At 44.9% G+C, this 21,158-nt stretch overlaps 1 protein-coding gene across 14 annotated transcripts in view; it reads right to left on the bottom strand.

The window, feature by feature from the left end:
• Nucleotides 1-21,158, bottom strand: part of LOC119973412 (voltage-dependent calcium channel subunit alpha-2/delta-1) — a 726,559-nt gene that overhangs the window by 98,212 nt on the left and 607,189 nt on the right. For all 14 annotated transcript variants that reach the window (XM_038811471.1, XM_038811473.1, XM_038811472.1 and 11 more), the window contains 4 exons: nt 19,190-19,261; nt 17,390-17,461; nt 13,706-13,767; nt 4,212-4,288 (listed from right to left, as the gene is read on the bottom strand). In XM_038811471.1, coding sequence (XP_038667399.1) covers nt 4,212-4,288; nt 13,706-13,767; nt 17,390-17,461; nt 19,190-19,261 — 283 coding nt within the window. The remainder of the gene's footprint in view (nt 1-4,211; nt 4,289-13,705; nt 13,768-17,389; nt 17,462-19,189; nt 19,262-21,158) is intronic.

The following is a 21,158-nucleotide window of genomic DNA, read 5'->3' as shown; positions in this document are numbered from 1 at the left end:
TGATCTGCAAGCAGGGACAAGGTGCAACACAGCAAAATTTGCAGATTATACTAAAATAGGTGGTAAAACATGTGGTAAAACAGGCAGTGAAGAGAAGATAAAAGAGCTTACGGCCAGATATAGATAGGCTAGGAGAATGGGACAAAATTTGGCAGATGGAGTTTAATGTGAATAAGTGTGAGGTTATCCATTTTGGCCTAAAAAATAGACGGCAAATTACTATCTAAATGGAAAGCAGATTCAAAATGCACCTGGGCAGAGGGATCTGGGTGCCTTTGTTCATGAAACGCAGAAAATTGGTATGCAGGTGTAGCATGTAATAAAAAAGGCAAATGGAATTTTAGTGTTTATTGCAAAAGGACTGGAGTACAAAGTAGAGAAGTGTTGTTACAATTATATAGGGTATTGATGAGACCACATCTGGAATATTGTGCCTAGTTTTGGTCTCCTTATTTAAGGAAGGATGTGGTGGCAGAGGAGGTTCACCAGATTGATTCTGGGAATGAAAGGGGTGACGTATGAGGAGAGATTAAACAGTTTGGACTTCTATTCGCTGGAATTTAGAAAAATGAGAGGGGATTTGATCGAGGCACATAAAATACCAATGGGAATTGATAAAGTAAACATAGACCAATTTTAGGGCAATTGTAGACCAATTACACCTTGTGGGGGCAATCTAGAACGGGAGATCACAGATATAGGTTGAGAGGCGGTAGATTTAAAACTGAGATGAGAAGGAACTACTTCTCGCAGAGGGTGGTGAATTTGTGGGACTCGCTGCCCCATAGTACGGTGGAGTCTGAATCATTAAATGGGTTCAAGAAGGATATAGATATATTTCTGATTTTAAAAACGGGTTAAAGGGATATGGGGAACAGGCAGGGAGATGAATTTGAGACCAGGAAGAGATAAGCCATGATCTGATTGAACGGCGAAGCAGGCTCAAAGGGCTGAATTGCTTACTTCTGCTCTTAATCCCTGTGTTTCTACATAAAATAAATAATAATACAAATCAGGCTAGTTACCAGGCCTGATCCCAAAGCAGCAGTTGTCAAGACAATAGAGTAAATTGGCTGTCTTCTTGCAAAAGATATGTCCAGCCCAAAGAGACCAAGAACAGCTGAAGAGAAAACTTAGTTAACTTGATACAAAATAATTTTAGCATGAACTCATTGCTATTACATCACTGCATTAGCATTAGCATTAATTAATAAGCGGTACCTTAAAATTACAAAGTAATTCAAAATGGACCCAAATGGTCATAAATTTAGCAGGGCGAATGTTTCACATATCAATGTTTCACACACCAAGCCACGTTAGCTGAAAGCCAGGCCAAATGTGTTTCTGAGTCTACATTTAAATGCTCTATTGAGCAGTGAACACAAAACAAGGGCCAAATTGCACCTTGCCAGTTGAGGAGGTCACAAAATTGGTTGGTTGTCAGACGGAATTGGCCAGCAGGTTCGGTCTTGGGGTTTGGGCCGGTGGGGTTGTGGGGGAAGTGGGGGTGAGGGGGGAGGCGACGTTGAACTGAGGGCAGCGTGGCGGAAATGTGGCTCAAATACTCTGGCAGCAGAAGTTCGGGATGAACACACCTCCTTCCCTTAAGCCCCTCTTTGAGCAACCTTCAGTCATTCTTAGATCTGATTAGGCCACTCAAGACGTATCACAGCTAGATGTATTACGCACAGCACAAGCCCCATTCATTTGTATGTGAATTGTGCATTTCTGCTCCTACAAATGTGTATTAACATCACCTGAGCCAACATGGCATCTAACGCACTTCCAGCTCACAACGCAAAGCTAGGATGTCCTCATTCCATTTTATGGGCACAAAATGAGCAGCCTTCAGTTGAATTTCTCCCCATGTGTATTTTGATCTTTCCCTTCAATGGCAGGAGGGGATTCTGTCGCTATGCAACAAGCAGCCCCAAAGAAACCTTGACTGAAGGCAATGTGAACAACAGGTGGGATTTGAAGAATTTTATGGCAAAGAGCCATCCTCAGCCCAGCCCTACTAAAGCATCACTCTGGAGAACACTTTCTGGAAATAAAGCAGCTCTTCACATAATGCTGAAGTCAGGTCCGAGGAATAAGGGGGAGAGTCCCCAGTGGCTTCGTTCTCATTTTAAAACAGTTTCCCTTTTCGTAATTTATTTTGAGGTCAGCAATAAAATGGGATAAATTTCTTGGCTTGCATTGGTCCACTCTTTGCCTGTGCGTTATCTGGTATGAAAATGTAGAGATACATTGGAAAGGACGGATCTGATATTATTCCTCCAGCACAAAACTGAATGGTCAGTGTGATAACCTGCACAGCACTCATCCAATTGGGGATGATTGTTTCCCCGTGCTCATTGGGACTGTGAGCTTGCTTGTTATGGGCGGGGTAGCTTACCCAGCAAGAGTATTAAAAAACCGGCCACTGTCGAGCTGACTAGATAGGAGGAAGGACCCGATGAGATGTAACCGGGCCTCGTGTAGATAATGTAGCTGTTAAATAAATGTCTTTTGTCAAACTCGTCAGACTTCCCTCATCTTTATTAAAGTCAGTAAATTGGAAACTCTGAAGATTTGTGATTGGCATTTTATAAACTCCTCGTAAATTAAGGATAGGTAGTTTAGTTCCAGCCATGTCTTACCTGTATGACAAACTATTTGCCAACTTTATACTGCACAGTCACTGGCAATTCCAGAGGTTAACAGGTGAATAATTCCACCCAATTGTTCTAAGCTGACCTTTGGTTACCCTGTAGTCTTAACATTTTGCTGCTCACATGTGCTGAAGGTGTCAGAGTCGTTGGTTGGGCATGCACAGTGTAAAGATTCTTTCGGAACATGAGGCAAAATGACACGCTGTGCCAAATGAAAATGTCGAGTATGAAAGAGTTGAATAATGAGCACATGCTTAATGTGATACCATCCAGGCTGCTAACTGGCTTGAAATAAAATGCATGCAAGTAGGTATTGTCATTTTATTTTGACTTTGCACCAGTTTTTAAGTGCTAAAGTGCAATAAAGATTTATGTTGCAAGATAAAACAAAGAAAAAGCAGCACAAGGAAAGTGGGTGGGTGAATCTTGTATTACTTCTTTGAGTATTTCCTCTGCTTAGGTCATTTAGATACCCATCAAATTCAATTTCCAAAGAAAGTCAACTGAGGGGGAAAATTATTCTCTTAAAATAAAATGACCTGGATTTTGCGGCCAGCTGTGAATAAACAGCACATTCCGTTGGTTATGCTCATAATCTTTCTGCGGGCTTTACACTGGAATTTGCTCTTGCCTCTACAGAGGATCGGAGATCTGTGCACAGGGCAAACAACAGTAACCAATCAGTGGATAGTGTCTAAACGAGAAAGTGTGAATTAGAACATGGAATTCAATTTGAAATCATGTACAAAAAGCAAAAACAGAAAGGAAAAACATGTTTAAAGAGGGAGAGAATAGACAAAGCGCAAGCTAACAAAATACATTTTTGAATTGCCAAAAATCATTAATGCAAAGAGGAATGAAACTCCACACTTGTGAAAGTAGTTTTTCCATTCCAGAGAAGTTGTTGGAGAGTGGGTAAGACTTAGAACACCACTAATTCTTCAGTGTGTTATGGGTAGAGAACCAGGGTAATTCTGACAGCAATTCATTGATTTAATTGCACACAGTGCAGACGCTGGAAGTTATTGCCCGATTTGTTCTGCAAAAATGACGTGAACTGCAGCCTCATCACTATTCCTACCACAAAATCCAGGCCAAAATCTTCAGCAAATTAATAGTTGGGCATCTTTTCTATCTAATGCAACTAACAGGCTATACAATTATCCAAAAAAAAAAATTATGGGAAGAGATAAACAGACCTTTTAATGGATGCATAGAACAAGAAGGTACAGCTGTACAATGATTCCAAAATTACATGACGAGCGAAATTGTGCATATTCATTAATGAAACTTTGACAAAGAAAGAAAATGAGCGCTCTTACAGATTCAAACCATGCAGTCGTTTTCATCTTTGCATGTTTGTTTCTCTGATGCTTTAGAATCATTGCTTCACAATATGATGACATCTATCTGACCATCTATCTGACAATCCCCTTCTTACTGCTTCAGAAACTATTAAAATATTAGTATAAGATATTTTATTACTTCACAGAATCAATATTTTTCTCTCTTCTGGCATGCATTATCGGGTCGCCTTCCACCCTTCCCAATACTTACGTTTCGCTTGGGTGATAACCTCATCTAGTTTGGCTTTGATGTAGTGGAAACCATACGGTGGAAGGACCAGTGCCAAACTGGGGAAAAGAGATAGATATTATCACATAGCTTGTTGATTCTGGCGGGCAAGAAGCAACCAAACAGGAAACAACATGAATAAGATTTCTTATGGTCTGTTTGCTGCTGTCAATGTTCCCACTGCAGTTCCTTCACGCTACCAGCAGTCAGTTTATGATTTTAAAGGTGAATTGACTTTTGCTGCCAGATTCATTGCTTTTAGCACTCAAAGTGGTGATCCCTTGTGGAAAAAGGAATAGGGATGACACAATCAAGCAGAAAATTGCAACACATTTTTTATTATACTGCTCAATGGATTTCCTCTTGACTGAGCTATCTTACTTTGCTTCTGAAATGCCGCAAACTGGATGGCATGTGGCACAGTAATTTGCCCTGGGACTACGGCTCTGAGGACCCGGGTTCGAATCCTGGCCCTGGGTCACTGTCACATTCTCCCTGTGTCTGCGTGGGTTTCACCCCCACAACCCAAAGATGTGCAGGTTAGGTGGATTGGCGACGCTAAATTGCCCCTTAATTAGAAGAAAAATAATTGGGTACTCTAAATTTACTTAAAAAAAATGAAATGCAGCAAACTAAATTGTAATCTCATTTCAATTCCAGTGCTGGACTTACATGGGAAATCAATAGGCCAATGTGAGCATCAAGGTGCAAGTGTTTTTACTTAGCTGCTACCAGATGCACTCATTACAAAGTCAAGTAAGAACTGTTCATGTCACATGAAAACCTATGCTTTCGGTTCCCACTCTCCAATCACCAGTCTCCAGGAAAAGCTGAGTTAACATTGGACACAACCACAGCTGAATCGAATTTGACAGCCCACATGCACACAGTCAGGCAACAGTGGTCAGGAGTGGTAATTCTGCCAGCATTTTCCAGTTTCAGATCTTTAAGAAAAAGCTTGGAGCATGAACCTTCAGCTGTATTGTGTAGAATTCTAAAACAGAATATTTTGCAACTTGCATTAAAAGTTTCACAGAGACCAAGTTTTAATCGTCGAGCGATTCAACATTTGTTGAACACACTCCAGAAAGGGACAAAAATAAATGTTGTTCATTCACAACTATCCACAGGTCAAATAAATATACTTATTTAGGACTTATCCTAGGACTTAGGAGCACGAGAAGGCTATTTGGCCTTGCGAGCCTGCAATACCACTTGATAAGATCATAACTGATCAGATTGTGGTCTGAACTCCACTTTAAGGCTGTCCTTAAAACCCTCAACTCCATTGTGTGACAAAAATCTACCGAATTCACCTTGAATAAATTCAATGGTCCAACCTTGACCGCTATCTGTGGAAGAGAATTCCACAGACATTCTCCAGCTCTCATTCTTAAAAGGGATACATCTTATTTTTAAACTGTGTCCCCTTATTCTAAGTGTCTCCCACAAGGGGAAACATTCTTTCAGCATTCACCCTGTAAAGCCCCCTTTTGAACTTAATAGGCGGGATTCCCCGACCCCCCACTGGTTCGTATTCGCCACCACGCGGGTCGGAGGCTGTTGACAGTGGCCTCCCCGGCGATTCACCGGGCCCCGATGGCCGAGTGGCCGTCCATTTTTGGCCAGTCCCACCGGCGTGAATCATTCAACTCATGCAGCGGCGAGACCTGGCAGGTGAGTATGTGTGGGTGGTCCTCGGGGGTGGGGTGAGGGGTGCGGGGGGGGGGATCCAACAATGGGGGGGGCCCAAAGGTGGCCTGGTCCACGATCAGAGCCCACCAATCTGCGAGCAGGCTTGTTCGGGTGGGCCTTCGGCACTGGGCCCCTGTAGGGCTCCACCATATTACCCGGGGGGCCGGCGCAGAGAAGAGAACCCCCTGCGCATGCGCGAGAATACGCCGGCCAGTCCGCACATGCGCGGAAACACACCGGCCGTTCTGCGCATGCGCGAACTCGCGCCGTCCCTTCGGCGCCGGCTGGAACGGCGCCAACCCTTCTGGCATCAACCTAGCCCCCTAGAAAGGTGAGAATTCCTCACCTTGGGGGGCCGTTGACACCAGAGTCACTGGCGCCGGTTTTCCCGCTGGCGTGGGGACTGAGTTCACAGCAGGTAGGATTCTGGCCATTATGTTTCAAAAGATTACTTCTCAATTCTTCTAAACTCCAATGGGTAAAGAGCCAACCTGTTTAGTCTCACTTCATAAGACAAGTCTTTCAACCCAGTAATGAATCCAGTCAACCTTTTCTTAACTACTTCGAACTAATGTGGCAGGGGGATGTGAACCAACGCAGGAAGTCAGAGGGTAGTAAAGAGGGGACAGAAACAGAAGCTAGTAAGGAGAAGAGTGGAAGACAGAGAAACAGACTGAATTGCCTATTATGGCTTGGGGTGGGAAACAGAGCAGTAGATCAGTGGGAGAAATAATTGAGGGAGAGCTACAGACTAAGGCCAGTAGGATTAAGAGGATGAGCAGGCAGGGAGTGGTTGTTCAACACAGCGGGGCTAGTGGACGGAAGTGCATTAGTTTCAATGTGAGGAGTATTTCAGGTAAAACAGATGAATTTAGAGCTTAGATTAGTGCGTGGAATTATGATGTTGTTGCTATTACAGAAACTTGATTGAAAAAGAAATTGGCAACTAATCATTCCAGGATTTTGATGCTTGAGGCAGGATAGAAAGGGAGCTGCATTACTGGTTAAGGAAATATCACAGCTGTGCTGAGGGAGGACATTTTGGAAGGTTCAGGCAGCGAGGCAATCTGGGTAGAGCTCAGGAAAAGGAAGAGTGCTGTCACAATGTTGGGGGTTTAATACAGACCTCCCAACAGCCAGCGGGAGATAGAGGAGCAGATATGCAGACAGATCTTGGAAAGATGCATAAACAATAGGGTTGTCATGGTGGGTGATTTTAACTTTCCCTACATTGACTGGGACACACTTACTCCTCGAGGCATGGATGGAGCAGAATTTGTAAGGAGTGTCCAGGAGGATATCTTGAAACAATATGTAAATAGCCCAACTCGGGAAAGGGCCATATTAGACCTGGTACTGGGAAATGAGCCCGGCCAAAGTGATCAAAGTTTCAGTCGGACATCATTTCAGGAACAGTGATCATAATTCTGTAAGTTTTAAGCAGCTTATGGAAAAGGACAAGAGTGGTCCTCAGGTGAAGGTGTCAGACTGGGGGGAAGGCTAATTACAACAGCATTAGGCAGGATCTCGAGAGTGTTGACTGGGCGAGGCTGTTTGAGGGAAAACTCAACATCCGGCATGTAGAAAGCTTTCAAATGTCGGTTGATTAGAATTCAAGATCGGCATGTACCCGTCAGGATGAAAGATAAGGGTGGCAAGTATAGGGACATATGAATCTTGTCAAAAAGAGAAAGGAAGCATTCGTAAGGTCTAAAAGGCTCAGGACAGATGAAGCCCTTGACGAATATAAAGCTATAAATATAAATGTAGGAAGGAACTTAAGGTAGGAGTTAGGAAGGCTAGAAGGGGCCATGAAATGTCATTGGCAAACAGGATTAAGAAAAAGCTAAGGCGTTTTATACATAGGTAAAGAGCAAGAGGGTAGCCAAAGAAAGTGTTAGTCCAATCAAGGATATTGGAGGGAATCTATGTATGAAACCAGAGGAAATGGGAGAGATACTAAATGAATACTTTGCCTCAATATTGACCAAACCGAAGGACTTGGTGGATGAGGAGTATAGGGTAGAGTGTGTAGATATTCTGAGTCTTGTTGATATTAATAAAGAGGTGTTGGGCATCTTAAAAAACATTAAAGTCCCCAAAGCCTGATGGGAACTACCCCAGTATATTGTGAGAGGCAAGGGAGGAAATTGCTGGGGCCTTGACAGTAATCTTTGTATCCTCATTGGCTACAGGTGAAATTCCAGAGGACTGGAGAGTAGCCAATGGTGTTCTATTGTTTAGGAAGGGCAGCAGGAATAATCCAGGAAATTATAGACCGTTGAGGCTTACGTCAGTGGGAGGGAAATTATTGGAAAAGATTCTTAGGCATAGGATTTACTCACATTTGGAAACAAATGGACTGATGGACAGCATGATTTGTGAAGGGGAAGTCGTGCCTCACTAATTTGATCGGGTTTTTCGAGGAAGTGACAAAGATGATAGATGAGGGAAAGGCAGTGGATGTTGTATACATGGATTTCAGTAAACCCTTTGACAAGGTACCTCATGGTAGACTGGTACAAAAGGTAAAGTCGCATGGGATCAGAGGCGAGCTGGCAAGTTGGATACAGAACTGGCTTGGCACAGACGACATAGGGTAGCAGTAGAAGAGTGCTTTTCTGAATGGAAGGCTGTGACTAGCACGTTACACAGGGATCAGTTCTGGGTCCTTTGTTGTTCGTGGTGCATATAAATGATTTGGAAGAAAATGTAGCTGGTCTGAATAGTAAGTTCTCAGACGACACAAAAATTGATGGAGTTGCGGATAGTGAAGAGGGTTGTCAGAGGATACAGCAGGATATAAACTGGTTGGAGTCTTGGGCGGAGAAATGGCAGATGGAGTTTAGTCTGTACAAGTGTGAGGTAATGCATTTTGGAAAGTCCAATGCATGTGGAAATTACACAATAAATGGTAGAACTCTTGCGAGTACTGACAGGCAGAAAGATCTGGGCGTGCATGTCCACCGATCACTGAAAGTGGCAACGCATGTGGATAATGTGGTCAAGAAGGCATATGGCATGCTGGCCTTCATTTGTCGGGGCATTGAATATAAAAATTGACATGTCATGATGCAGCTGTACAGGACCTTAGTTAGGCCTCATTTGGAATATTGTGTACAATTCTGGTCACCGCACTACCATAAGGATGTGGATGCATTGGAGGGGGTACAGAAGCGGTTTACTAGGATGTTGCCTGGTATGGAGGGCATTAGCTATGAGGAGAGGTTCGATAAACTTGGTCTGTTCTCATTGGAACAACTGAGGTTGAGAGGCGACCTAATAGTGGTCTACAAGATTATGAGTGGCATGGACAGAGTGGATAGTCAGATGCTCTTTCCTAGGGTAGGAGAGTAAAGTACTAGAATATATATATATATATATATATAAAATCGCTTATTGTCACAAGTAGGCTTCAATGAAGTTACTGTGAAAAGCCTATAGTCACCAGATTCCGGTGCCTGTTCGGGGAGGCCGGTACGGGAATTGAACCCGCGCTGCTGGTCTTGTTCTGCATTACAAGCCAGCTGTTTAGCCCACTGGGCTAAACCAGCCAGGGGACATAGGTTTAAAGAGCATGGGGAAAAGTTTAGAAAAGATGTGCGAGGCAAGTTTTTTTTACACAGAGGGTGGTAAATATATGGAACACGCTGCCTGGGGAGGTGGTGGGAGCAGGTACGATAGCGGCATTTTAGGGACATATGGTCAAACATATGAATAGGGTGGGATTGGAAGGATATGGACTCCGTAAGTGCAGACGGTTTTATTTTAGGCAGGTACCATGGTCGGCGCAGGCTTGGAGAGCCGAAGGGACTGTTCCTGTGCTGTATCGTTCTTTGTTCTTTGATCACAATTATATCATTTTTAATAAGGAGAGTAAACTGTACACAGTATTCCAGATGTGGTTTTACCAAGGCCCTGCAGAGCTGCAGTAAAACTTTGTGCTTTTAGATTACAATCCCTTTGCAATAATCGTTAACATTCCATTCGCCTTCCTAATCACATGCTGCACTTGTACAGTGATTCATGTACCAGACCCCATGAGTTCTGCGATCACTGTCCATTTAAATGTCATGCTGCTTTTCTATCCTTCCTGCGAAAGTGGACAAGTTCAAACCTTCCCACGTTATACTCCATCTGCCAAATGTTTGCCCACTCACTGAACCCCTCTGTATCCTTTTGTCGACTCTTTACCTCCTCTTAACAACTTTGGGCACAATCTACCGGCTGCGTCCCGCCCGAACTGGGGCGCAGCGCACCCGGTAGATGCCGGGAGAGGCCTTTCCCAGGCTTACCGACGGCCTGTGCGCCTCGTGAATTCTAACCACAACTCACGAGGCGTCGCAATCAGGATTCCAACCCCATAATGGGTGGGACACAGACCCGCACGGTTAAATGGGTTTAAGCACCATGCTGGTGCCAGATCTAACCAGCTCCCGGCATCTACTGGCCTCCCCAGGGAGACCCCAACTGGGCGCCTTTAGTTCTGGTCCACACAAACATGGACCAGGTAGAACAGCACGTGGGAGTTCTCCCAGGCCACTCGAAACCCTTAGCTGGTTAGGAACAGGGCAGGGTGGCACCTTGGCACTCCCGCTGATAACTGAGCACCTTGGCACTGCCAGACTGGCCCCTTGATGCTGCCACCTTGGCACTTCCAAGGTGCACAGGTGACATTGCCAGGCTGGCAGAAGCACAGTCAGGCTGCCAGGGTGGCAATGCCAGGGTGCCCGAATGCCAGGGCAACACTGCCAAGGGTCAGGACCTAAGGAGGGCCTTGCACTTGAAAGGATGGATGAGAGGGTAAGAAGGCTGGGGGGGGTGATGAATGAGCAAAAGGGGCCTCCGGAACATTGGGGGGTGAAGGGTGGGGGTTCTGGAAGGGGGCAGCGCAAAAGGAGGCATTGGAAGACCTGAAAAGGGGTGTCAGCACTTGGGAGGGTGTGGGGTAATGCCCGTACCTTTGGCGGTCACATTTCCCATGGGTGGGGGATGTGAGGGCCCTCAAGCCCATTTCGAGATCAGGGCATCCTTTCGAAATGGTGGCCCATTTGAAGAGCGGGTCTGGCCAGCTTCCCAGTGACGAAAAGAATTCCAAGTGTGGGCTATCCCGGAGAGAAACTCCTCAGGGCTCACAAATGTGACAGGGAACTTTCTGACAGAGCCGGGGAGAAACTCCAAGCCAAACCCATCTAAAATGACACTTAAAAACCTTTCCGTCAGATCACACCCTTCATTTCCTGCCTATCTTGACGTCATCGGCAAATTTAGCTGCCATGCATTTAGTGCCTTGATCCAAGTCATTGATATTGGTTGTAAATAGTTGAGGCCCCAGCACTGATCCCCGTGTCTTGCCACAGTTACAGTAAGCCAAAAGAGACTTACTTATCCCAAGTGCGGAGTAAGGACCGAACCTGGGAGAAAGTACCCCGTAAATTGGGATTTGTGTTCTGGGGTGGTGGAGTTTTCTAGAAATCGGGCCGTGCAACCTAGGAATGGGTGCGTGGGCTGCTGGTAGCAAAGGGGGCAAGGTGGAAACTGTATCTCGGTGCTTCAGCACTTTATTATTCATAAAATAAATGACTAAATGTGGTGGGAACTTGCTGACAGTACCGGGCAGAAACCCCCAGCCAAACCCACCTGAAATGACATTCAGAAACACTTCCGTTAGATCTCATTCCATTTCCCTGTGGTTTCTTTTGATATTTTAGTGCATTGGAAGCAGTTCAGAGAAGTTTTAACACCTGGAATGGGCAGTTTGTCTTATGAGGAAAGATTGGACAGGCTAGAATTGTATCCATTGGAGTTTAGAAGAGTAAGAGGCAACCTGATTAAACATAAGATCCTGAGAGGTTTGACAGGATGGATGCAGATAGGATGTTTCCTCTTGCCGGACAATCTAGAACTAGGGGTCACTGTTTAAAAAATAAGGGTCACCCATTTAAAACAAAGATGAGGAAAAAAAGTTCACTCAGAAGTTTGAGAGTCTTTGAAACTCTCTTTCTGAAAAGGTGATGGAAGCAGAGTCTTAGAATATTGATAGATTCTTGGAGCAGAAATAGCTGAGCCATTCAGCCCTGCAAGCTCGCTCTGCAATTTAATAAGATCATGGCGAATCATCTACCTCAACTTCACCTTCTTGTACCATCACCTATGGATTAACTGCTTTGGTAGCGACAAATCTTTGTCTTGGCTATCGTGGTTACTTGAACCAAAACATGACCAGCGTGAAAGCAATAATAAAGAGGTATAGGAAGACCACCTTTAGGAAAAGAATGCTAAAGAAGAAAAATGGAGAGAGAGAGAAAAAAAGAGAGATATCTTCATTATGCTTGGAAAATAGCAAGCTAAGGGAAACTTTTAGTAAAGACTAATATTTTTGGTGAAATCATGTGCTGTATGAACATTAAGGATATGGCTAGTCCACGTCGAAGATCTTTTGTGTTTTCCCACACGAGAGGTTTCACCGGGATATTGAAATACATTTGACAATTATCGCTTCATCCTCGACCATATAATAATGGCTGGAACAGCACAATGTTGCCTTTGTAAGTAGCTGGAGCTCAGTGGGCTACACCTAATGTTATAATGGGAGTCGCTCGCGTTAATTTGAATAAAATGCAAGTGCAGAATGCTGAGATCAACCTGCAGAAAACTTGCTTCGCAGCAGAAATTCCGCCAGCACAGCAGCTTTTAAAGGGCAGTAAGAGAAGTTGAAAGGATGACAGAAACGTTGACTATTTGCTCACAAAGGCGCTGTTGAGAAATCGGAGCAAAAATTCTACTTTTGGTGCTGGAAGAACGTGCTGCAGGTATCAGTAAAAAGATTAGGCGTATACTGTATTCAGGGAGATTTCTGATTGAATCAATATCATCCAAATTCATAACACTTGGCTCCAAGTGAGAATGTTTGGGAGTATCAGGAAAAAAGCAAAATAACCATACTACTAATTCTTGGCGTATGACCCCCCCCCCCCCCCCCCCCCCCCCCCCCCCCCGAGCTGTGAAATCCCACTCCCTCCAGGAAGTGCAGTTATTAATGCCAGGTTTTATAAGAGTGTTCTGTATTTTAAACAATCTCTTTACTTTAAGAGAAAATGGAGTAATGAAGAGAATTCATGAGCTATGAAGGGGATGGGAATGGATGCTTTCTGGTCCCATATTGCCACCAGTCGCACGTCAAATCTTTCAATTCAGACACTGATTTTCCAAACTTTTGGAAATACCCCCAAACAATCATGGCCTTCGTATCAGCCTCAAGAAGTTCTGAATCAGGCATGGGTAAAGTGCAAAAGGAAGCACCTTTTTCACCTCAAAAATCTGTTTTAACTAGTGAAGTATTTTTATTTTCCCCACCTGCCATTTGAACTCTCAGATACACTTCTACAGAAGAGCTCTTTCCCCGAGTGGTTGAATTTCAATCATAAGACTCCTGCTTTCTCCCAACATTGAAAAGATCCCCTATTCTATGGTTATGAAGGTTCAAGGAGGATGAGTGAGGACTTTTGAATCATGTGTTGATACGGGCCTCAAGTTGTACTATGACCAGTTGTGAAGTCCAAGCAGTTTCTGATGTCCTCCGTCAGTGCACTCAGAAGTCAGATCACTCAGCTGCCTCCGCAGTTGTGTCTGAGTATTTGTAGTAACTTAGCATCATGACAGTAAACTGGTAAACCGAGTGAGACAGATTTGAAACCAGGTCCCAGGGATGTCAACACAGTGCTCCCACTAACAATAGAATAGGTTTTAAAAAAGCACTCAGGCACAACAGGTTCTATTACCTGTAATCTGTACTATTCACCAGAGTCCATGTGTATGTCCGGGTTCCTTTGTCAATATACCTCTGGAAAAACAAGGGAAGGTTATTTAATAACATCATTCAAAACCACTTTTGGTATCCTTTCATATCATTATATATTTTGCACTGTGATTTGTAACACTAAATTGCATTCATATCGTTTCTTTCAAAAGGTGGGGACATCCTAAAATGATTTACAGCCAATTAAGTACTTCTGAAACATAGGGCGCGATTTACCCGCCATGTCCTGCCGGTATTAGGACAATAGGCACCCCAATGGGTGGCGTTGCCAGGCTGGCTGGGGCACTGTCAGGGTTCCTAACTGGCACTACCAAGCTGATATTTTTCCCGCTCTGGGGATTGGGTCCAGGGGTGCCTTGCCTGTCTGTGGTGGGGTGCGGATGGGCTCAAGGACCTCTCAACAGGTGAGTTGGGGGAATCCGGGGGGGTCGTGACATCAGAATGCCATTTAAAAATGGCACTCCAATGTCTTCCTGTATGGAGGAATTCTGTTCGTCGGAGCTCCTCAGTGCAGGACATGGGGCTAAGTGTGGCCTCGGCGGGGCGCTCCCTGCTGGGGACCGAAAAACCCCCCAGAGTGCAGTCAGTAGCGGGGACGTTCAAGGCGCTTGTTCTTTTTAGTCGTATCGCACCTGTAGACGCTATTGTCATGTAGGACCCACACAGCCAATTTGCGTGCAATGAGGTGGCACAAATATCAATGCAATCTTCACCAGAGAAACTATTTTTAGTGATATCAGTGCAGGGATATTGTCTACTGAACTTGAAGACATTTCTTCCCCTTCCTCAAGATGGTGGCATACTATCTTGAATGTCCATCTGAGGGGACAGATGGGGCCTTGACTGGTTTAACATGTTGCCTGCAAGACCGCATCTGTGAAGGAACAAGGGCAATATAGAGATAACTGCTAAACGTGTATGAGTAAAAGTGGTGTTTGTGACATTTGAACAGCTTTTTCTTTCGGTAATAATTATATTTTCATCAAGAACTGAAAAATGGTCGGTCCAGCAGAAAGACTGAACCCATTGGCACTCCAAGTCTTAAAGAGATGCCATGGAGTGGGATTGTCCAGTTCCCCAGCTGCGCGTTTCTCGGTGGCGTGCCGTTAGCCGGCAGCAGGATTCTCTATTCCCGCCGCTAGCCAATGGGATTTCCCATTGAAACCGCTCCACACCGGTGGATAACCGTCGGGCGGGAGAGCACTGCCAACAGGAAAAGAGAATCCCAACGGCTGAAGAATTCCAGGCATTTGTGATCCTGCCGGAGATCCTCTTGCTTTAAAATTGTCAACGGTTAAAGGTTGAGAATGGTCCCAGAGGAACCACTCATTTTCTTCAGTACATTATTTGCAAAAAATACTTAAACATCTCACAAAAAAATAACAGTAATATTATCAGTTGAAAATAAGATCTGGGGCAGAATTCTCCGACCCCCCGCAGGGTCGGGGAATCGCCCAGGGCCGGCGTAAGTCCCGCCCCCACCGTGGCCGAATTCTCTGCCACCCGGGATCGGCATGAGCGGGAATCGCGCCACTCCGATCGGCGGGCCACCCGCGGCAATTCTCTGGCCCGCAATGGCCCGAAGTCCCGTTGCTGACAGGCCTCTCCCGCCGGTGGGAATTGGAGCACCTCTGGTGCCGGCGGGATTGGCGGCGCGAGCGGACCCCGGGGTCCTGGGGGGGGCGCAGGGCGATCGGAGGCACCCTCCACGGTGGCCTGGCCCACAATTGGGGCTCACTGATCGGCGGGCGGACTCTTTTTCTTCCGCCGCCGCCACGACCTCCACCATGGCGGAGGCGGAAGAGACCCCCTCCACCGCGCATGCGCCAGTGGTGACATCAGCAGCAGCTGACGCACCGGTGCATGCGCGAACCGCGAAGGCCTTTCGGCCAGCTCCGACGCCGACGTCAAAGGCCGTTGGCGCCAGTTTTGGTGCCAGTCGGTGTGGCGTCAACCACTCCGGCGCGGTCCTAGCCCCCAAAGGTGCGGAGAATTCCGCACCTTTGGGTGGCCCGACGCCGAAGTTGTTGGCATTACTCTGCTACGCCGGGACCCCCCGCCACGTCGGGTAGGGGAGAATCCCGGCCCTGATTTGTCTTTCTTTGCACATCAATCGTTTATATGTTATGTTTTGTGCCTCCCCATCAGTACTTTCAAATCTGGGCTCCATAATGTAAAGTAGGTAATCAGTGAATTACTGAAGGTTTGTTAGTGCAGGAAGAATCAATTACATACATAGAAACATACAGAAAAGATAGAAGCAGGAGGAGGCCATTCGGCCCTTCGAGCTTGCTCCGCCATTCGTTATGATCATGATTGATCATCAAATTCAATACCCCGAACCCGCCTTCTCTCTCATATCTCTTAACCCCTTTAGTCCCAAGATCTATATCTGACCCTTTCTTGAAATCATACAACATTGCGGTCTCAACTACTTTCTGAATCCACAGATTCATCACTCTCTGGGTAAAGAAATTTCTCCTCATCTCACTCCTAAAATGTTTACCCCCTCTACCAAAAGTATGACCCCTAGTTGTGGACTCCTCCACCATCGGGAACATTCTTTCTGAATCTACTCTGTCTAATCCTGTTGGAATTATATACGTTTCTATGAGATCGTCAGAAGAGAAGGGAAGGAAGAAAGAACAAAACTCAGTACTGCTAACTTCAGGGTGGCATTGTAATGAAGTGATGTAAAGGTAAAGTCGCCATAGTCCCAAATGACCATATGCTTTGCTTTTTGAGGGTGAGAGCTGACTGGGGTATGCCTGCATTGTTACTAAGGGTCTGCAAAACAAATTCTCCGCAACGGCCGACGCCGGAGTGAAACCCAGAGTGTTTCAGTCTGGCGTTGGAGGCCGCTCCTCGCCCCCTATCTCCCCCCCACCCCCGGGGGGCTAGGAGCGGCGTTGCGAGAAAGTCGGCCACCGTGCCCTGACGCTTGCGTCAAAGCGGCGCACCGAGAATGATGCGGCCGGCGGCGCCTAAGTGACGTCAGCCACGCATGCACAGGTTGGCCGGCTCCAACCCGCGCATGCGCGGTTGCCATCTTCCCCTCCGCTGCCCAGCAAGATGTGGCGGCTTGATCTTGCGGGGCGGCGGAGGGGAAAGAGTGCGTCTCTTAGATACGCCGGCCCGACGATCGGTGGGCACCGATCGCGGGCCAGTCACCTAACAAGCACGCTAGTGGTGCTCGATCCTCTCTCCGCCCCCCCACAGGCCCCACACTTACCTGTCACGCGATGTTCACGCCGGCAGCGACCAGGTGTGGTTGCCGCCGGCGTGAACCTGTCGGGGTCGTCAGGCCGCTCGGCCCATCCGAGCGGCGTGTCGCAAAACGCGACACGCCATTTTGGGGGGGTTGGCAGAGCAGCCCTCCCGCGATTCTCCCACCTGGCGTGGGGAGTGGAGAATCGCGCCCGTGTTGTAATACATCCATTTAACACCGACACTCTAGGAATATAACTTATCCTGGGTGCTTGTAGTGAAAGCTGACCCTTACTGTAGATCTTCACAATTGTGACTCGGTAAATATTAGTAAAACAAAGAAGACGTCTTATCTCTTCCTTGGAGCAACTCATGTTTTTTTTACAGAAAATTCTCAACATGGAAACCGATAAGATAACCAATTGGCAATAGACTGTACCTCATCATAGGATTTGATCAGTGTATCGAGAGTCCTCTCACCATTTTGCCCTTCTATCATGCTGTGCCGAATCTGGAAGACATAAATTAACAACTTGCAGTTATTAAGCTCTGTGCAATAGTTTGATCCAATGAGATGAAGCTTCCAAACTATTATATAACTCCACCTCAAGTAGAGCTCGATGAAACCATTTCCAAAACTAGTTTAACGTGTAACCCTAAAAAAGGGGCCACAGACAGAGTGACAATTCGAGTACAAAATAATAATTCCAATGTACCATCTAGAAGAAATATATAGATTCATTTGTAAATGGAACAAGTTGAATTATGGTGGTCAAAGTGCATCATGATGGATAAATGAATAGTTCAAATGCACTGCTTAAAATCAATACTGTCTTCGGGAAATAACACGATCAAGAAAAATACACATATTAATAAAGCTCAAGATTAGTTGCTGACCAATTTTTCAGTTTCGTCCACCAACTTTTCATGTCCAAAAAATATTTTTGGCAAAAGCAAGTTACTAGCAGTACAAAATAGTAACTTTTGGAGAGTGTCATAGTTCTGACCAATAAGGTTATTAATAATGTTGCACAGGACTTCCTGTTCACAAAGTTTACTTCCTGTTGTGTTGACCTTCAGGTGTGCTTCAGGTGTCCCGTACCAGCCTCCCTGAACAGGTGCCGGAATGTGGCGACTAGGGGCTTTTCACAGTAACTTCATTGAAGCCTACTCGTGACAATAAGCGATTTTCATTTCATTTCATTTCATTTTCATTTTTGTGCTGATGTTTCCAATTCAATTTTTTCAAAACTAAATCTCATTGTTTGGGTCCTATATAGCTCTCTGAAGTCTCTCTTCCAAAATGGTTGTCACCTTCTTTGTGAAAGAATCCCTCCATTTGTCAACTGACCATGGGCAATGGCGTAGATAATTTGCTGGGCAGAGAAAAAATGGTGAGTGTGAAACTCCCTTTGTGTTTTACAGGGTAGAAATCAAGCTTGCCCATTTATAGCGTGGAACACAGTGGTTAGATTATTTGTAAAATATGCATCAATTTGGTTGTGAGTTTTTGACATGAAAGTGAAAAAATTGAAATGAAAATCACTTATTGTCACAAGTAGGCTTCAAATGAAGTTACTGTGAAAAGCCCCTAGTCGCCACATTCCCGCGCCTGTTCGGGGAGGCTGATACGGGAATCGAACCGTGCTGTTGGCCTTGGTCTGCTTTCAAAGCCAGCAATTTAGCCCTGTGCCAAACAGCCCCATAGCGTCAGACCTGGACACATGCACTTTTGAGAACAGACAGATGATCCAGCTATTACATTCTAGAGTTTAACCAGAAATCACAGCTTAAATTTTCCATGGATGACAACACTATTCACAATAGGTTCGAAGACCTAAGTGGTTGTAAAAAGGATACAATTTCATTAAAATGAAACAAAGGTCTTAAAATGTAAAAATGAGGTGCGCATATCGCAGTATGGAGAGGCAAGTCACCTAACCATGAAATGAAGGAGTCTCCCACCATCAGGCCAATTGACACTGAAAGTTTGCTGGCCAGAATCTGTTCATGATTACCCAGACAGGCTGTCACATCCAATTAGGGGAAGGCAAAGTTTCAAGCAAGCACACTTGGCCTGCACTGCACAATAGTGCCACAGAAGAAAAAATACAGGCAATTTTATATATATCAATAATAATAATGTGAAGTAGTTCATGAAATCAATCCAGACATTATGGAGTTAAAAGGCTTTGACATGCCACTCATGGTAGCCGCTGGCCAACAAAGATCATCTTACCTCCACTTTAATTTCATTCTCCAGTTCAGCATCTAGAAAATCCAAAGTGACGGGCTCCTGAGATTTAGGATTCTGGACCAAAAGGAATAATCATCAAACAATAAGTGGAAAATACTTTGTGACATAAAGTTCAACATTTGAGCTCAAACTAGTGCAGTCAAGATATTTTTTTTGTACCCTTCTCAGTAAGGATATTTAAACAAAAGGTTAGCAGTCGACAAATCAAAAGATTTGTTGGGACATTTCTCCAACGCCTAATTCTACGTAATATTCAGCTGTAATATGCTACATTTCAGAATTTGGTGATTACTGAATTGAATGCAAGTGCAAAAATATTCCTTTCTAGGCAATTGTTTTAACCTTTGTATTGCGTGAATGCTTGCTGACATTTGGCCCGTATTAACACCCATTGGCATTCCACGATGGTAATTAACTGCTCGGCGGTTTAACCTTTATGTAACAAGTAGAACCACTGAATTATAGTAGCAACAACTATCTCCTGCATTTCCAAAGGAGAAACTGCCTGTATTTAATTGCATGGTCCATTACAAGTACTGAGCATTCTTGGGAATAGGATGGATCTGCTCAGATTAATTTAATGAGCCCAATATAAATGTTGAATCTCCACTCAGATCTTTTGGCAATAGTCAATTCTTTGCATGATCATACTCCCAAGCAAGGGTCAGTGTTCTGCGTCTCGTTTTTCCCAATTTGCAAGAGGTACATTTTATTGGTAACTTTTATTTAACTTATGACCCAGTAAGAGTGATATTAAAAAAATAATCTCTATTAATTATAAGGAATGGTAAAGTTTTAAGATTATTTTCAATTATGCTACTGGTACCATAGCGATGTTTTTAGACAGCTAGCACCTATAGTATCAATAAAATGCACACTTTTTAAAAAAAACAAATTGTTTTGAATTTTATGATGGAGCGGCACGGTGGCGCAGTGGTTAGCACTGCTGCCTCACAGTGCTGAGGACCTGGGTTCGATCCTGGCCCTGTGTCACTCAGTGAGGACAAAGAACAAAGAAAAATTACAGCACAGGAACAGGCCCTTCGGCCCTCCAAGTCTGCACCGATCCAGATCCTCTATCTGAAACTGTCGCCAATTTTCTAAGGATCTGTATCCCTCTGCTCCCTGCCCATTCATGCATCTGTATAGATACATCTTAAATGACGCTATCATGCCCACATCTACCACCTCCGTCTGCAATGCGTTCCAGGCACCCACCACCCTCTGCGTAAAGAACTTTCCACGCATATCTCCCTTAAACTATCCCCCTCTCACCTTGAACTTGTGACCCCGAGTAATTGAGTTCCCCCACTCTGGGAAAAAGCTTCTTGCTATCCACCCTGTCTATACCTCTCATAATTTTGTAGATCTCAATGAGGTCCGCCCTCAACCTCCGTCTTTCTAATGAAAATAATCCTAATCTACTCAACCTCTCTTCATAGCTAGCACCCTCCATACCAGGCAACATCCTGGTTAACCTCCTCTGCACCTTCTCCAAAGCATCCACATCCTTTTGGTAATGTGGCGACCAGAACTGTACGCAGTATTCCAAATGTGGCCGAACCAAAGTCTTATAACTGTAACATGACCGGCCAACCCTTGTACTCAGGAGTTTGCACATTCTCCCAGTGTCTGCATGAGTCTCACCCCCACAACCCAAAGATGTGCAGGCTATGTGGACTGGCCACGCTAAATTGCCCCTTCATTGAAAAAAATAATAATTGGGTACTCGAGATTTATTTTTTAAAAAGGAATTCTTTTGGACCAGAACATGGGGCTGTAGCAACACACATCATAGGCAACCATGACTAAATTTCAGTCACAATTGCTATAAAACTGAGGATTCAAATCCCTTTTCCTCAGCATGAAAGATTTGTTTGGAGAATTAGTGAGTGATTTATAATTGTAATTTTACAATTTGACTGCAGGCCGTGGACTGGGTGGAAAATTG

This window comes from Scyliorhinus canicula, chromosome 11 (genome assembly GCF_902713615.1).
Source record: "Scyliorhinus canicula chromosome 11, sScyCan1.1, whole genome shotgun sequence".
Lineage (NCBI taxonomy): Eukaryota > Metazoa > Chordata > Chondrichthyes > Carcharhiniformes > Scyliorhinidae > Scyliorhinus > Scyliorhinus canicula.
The sequence above is the reverse complement of the archived record's forward strand: the minus strand, read 5'-3'. Positions and strand labels throughout refer to the sequence as shown.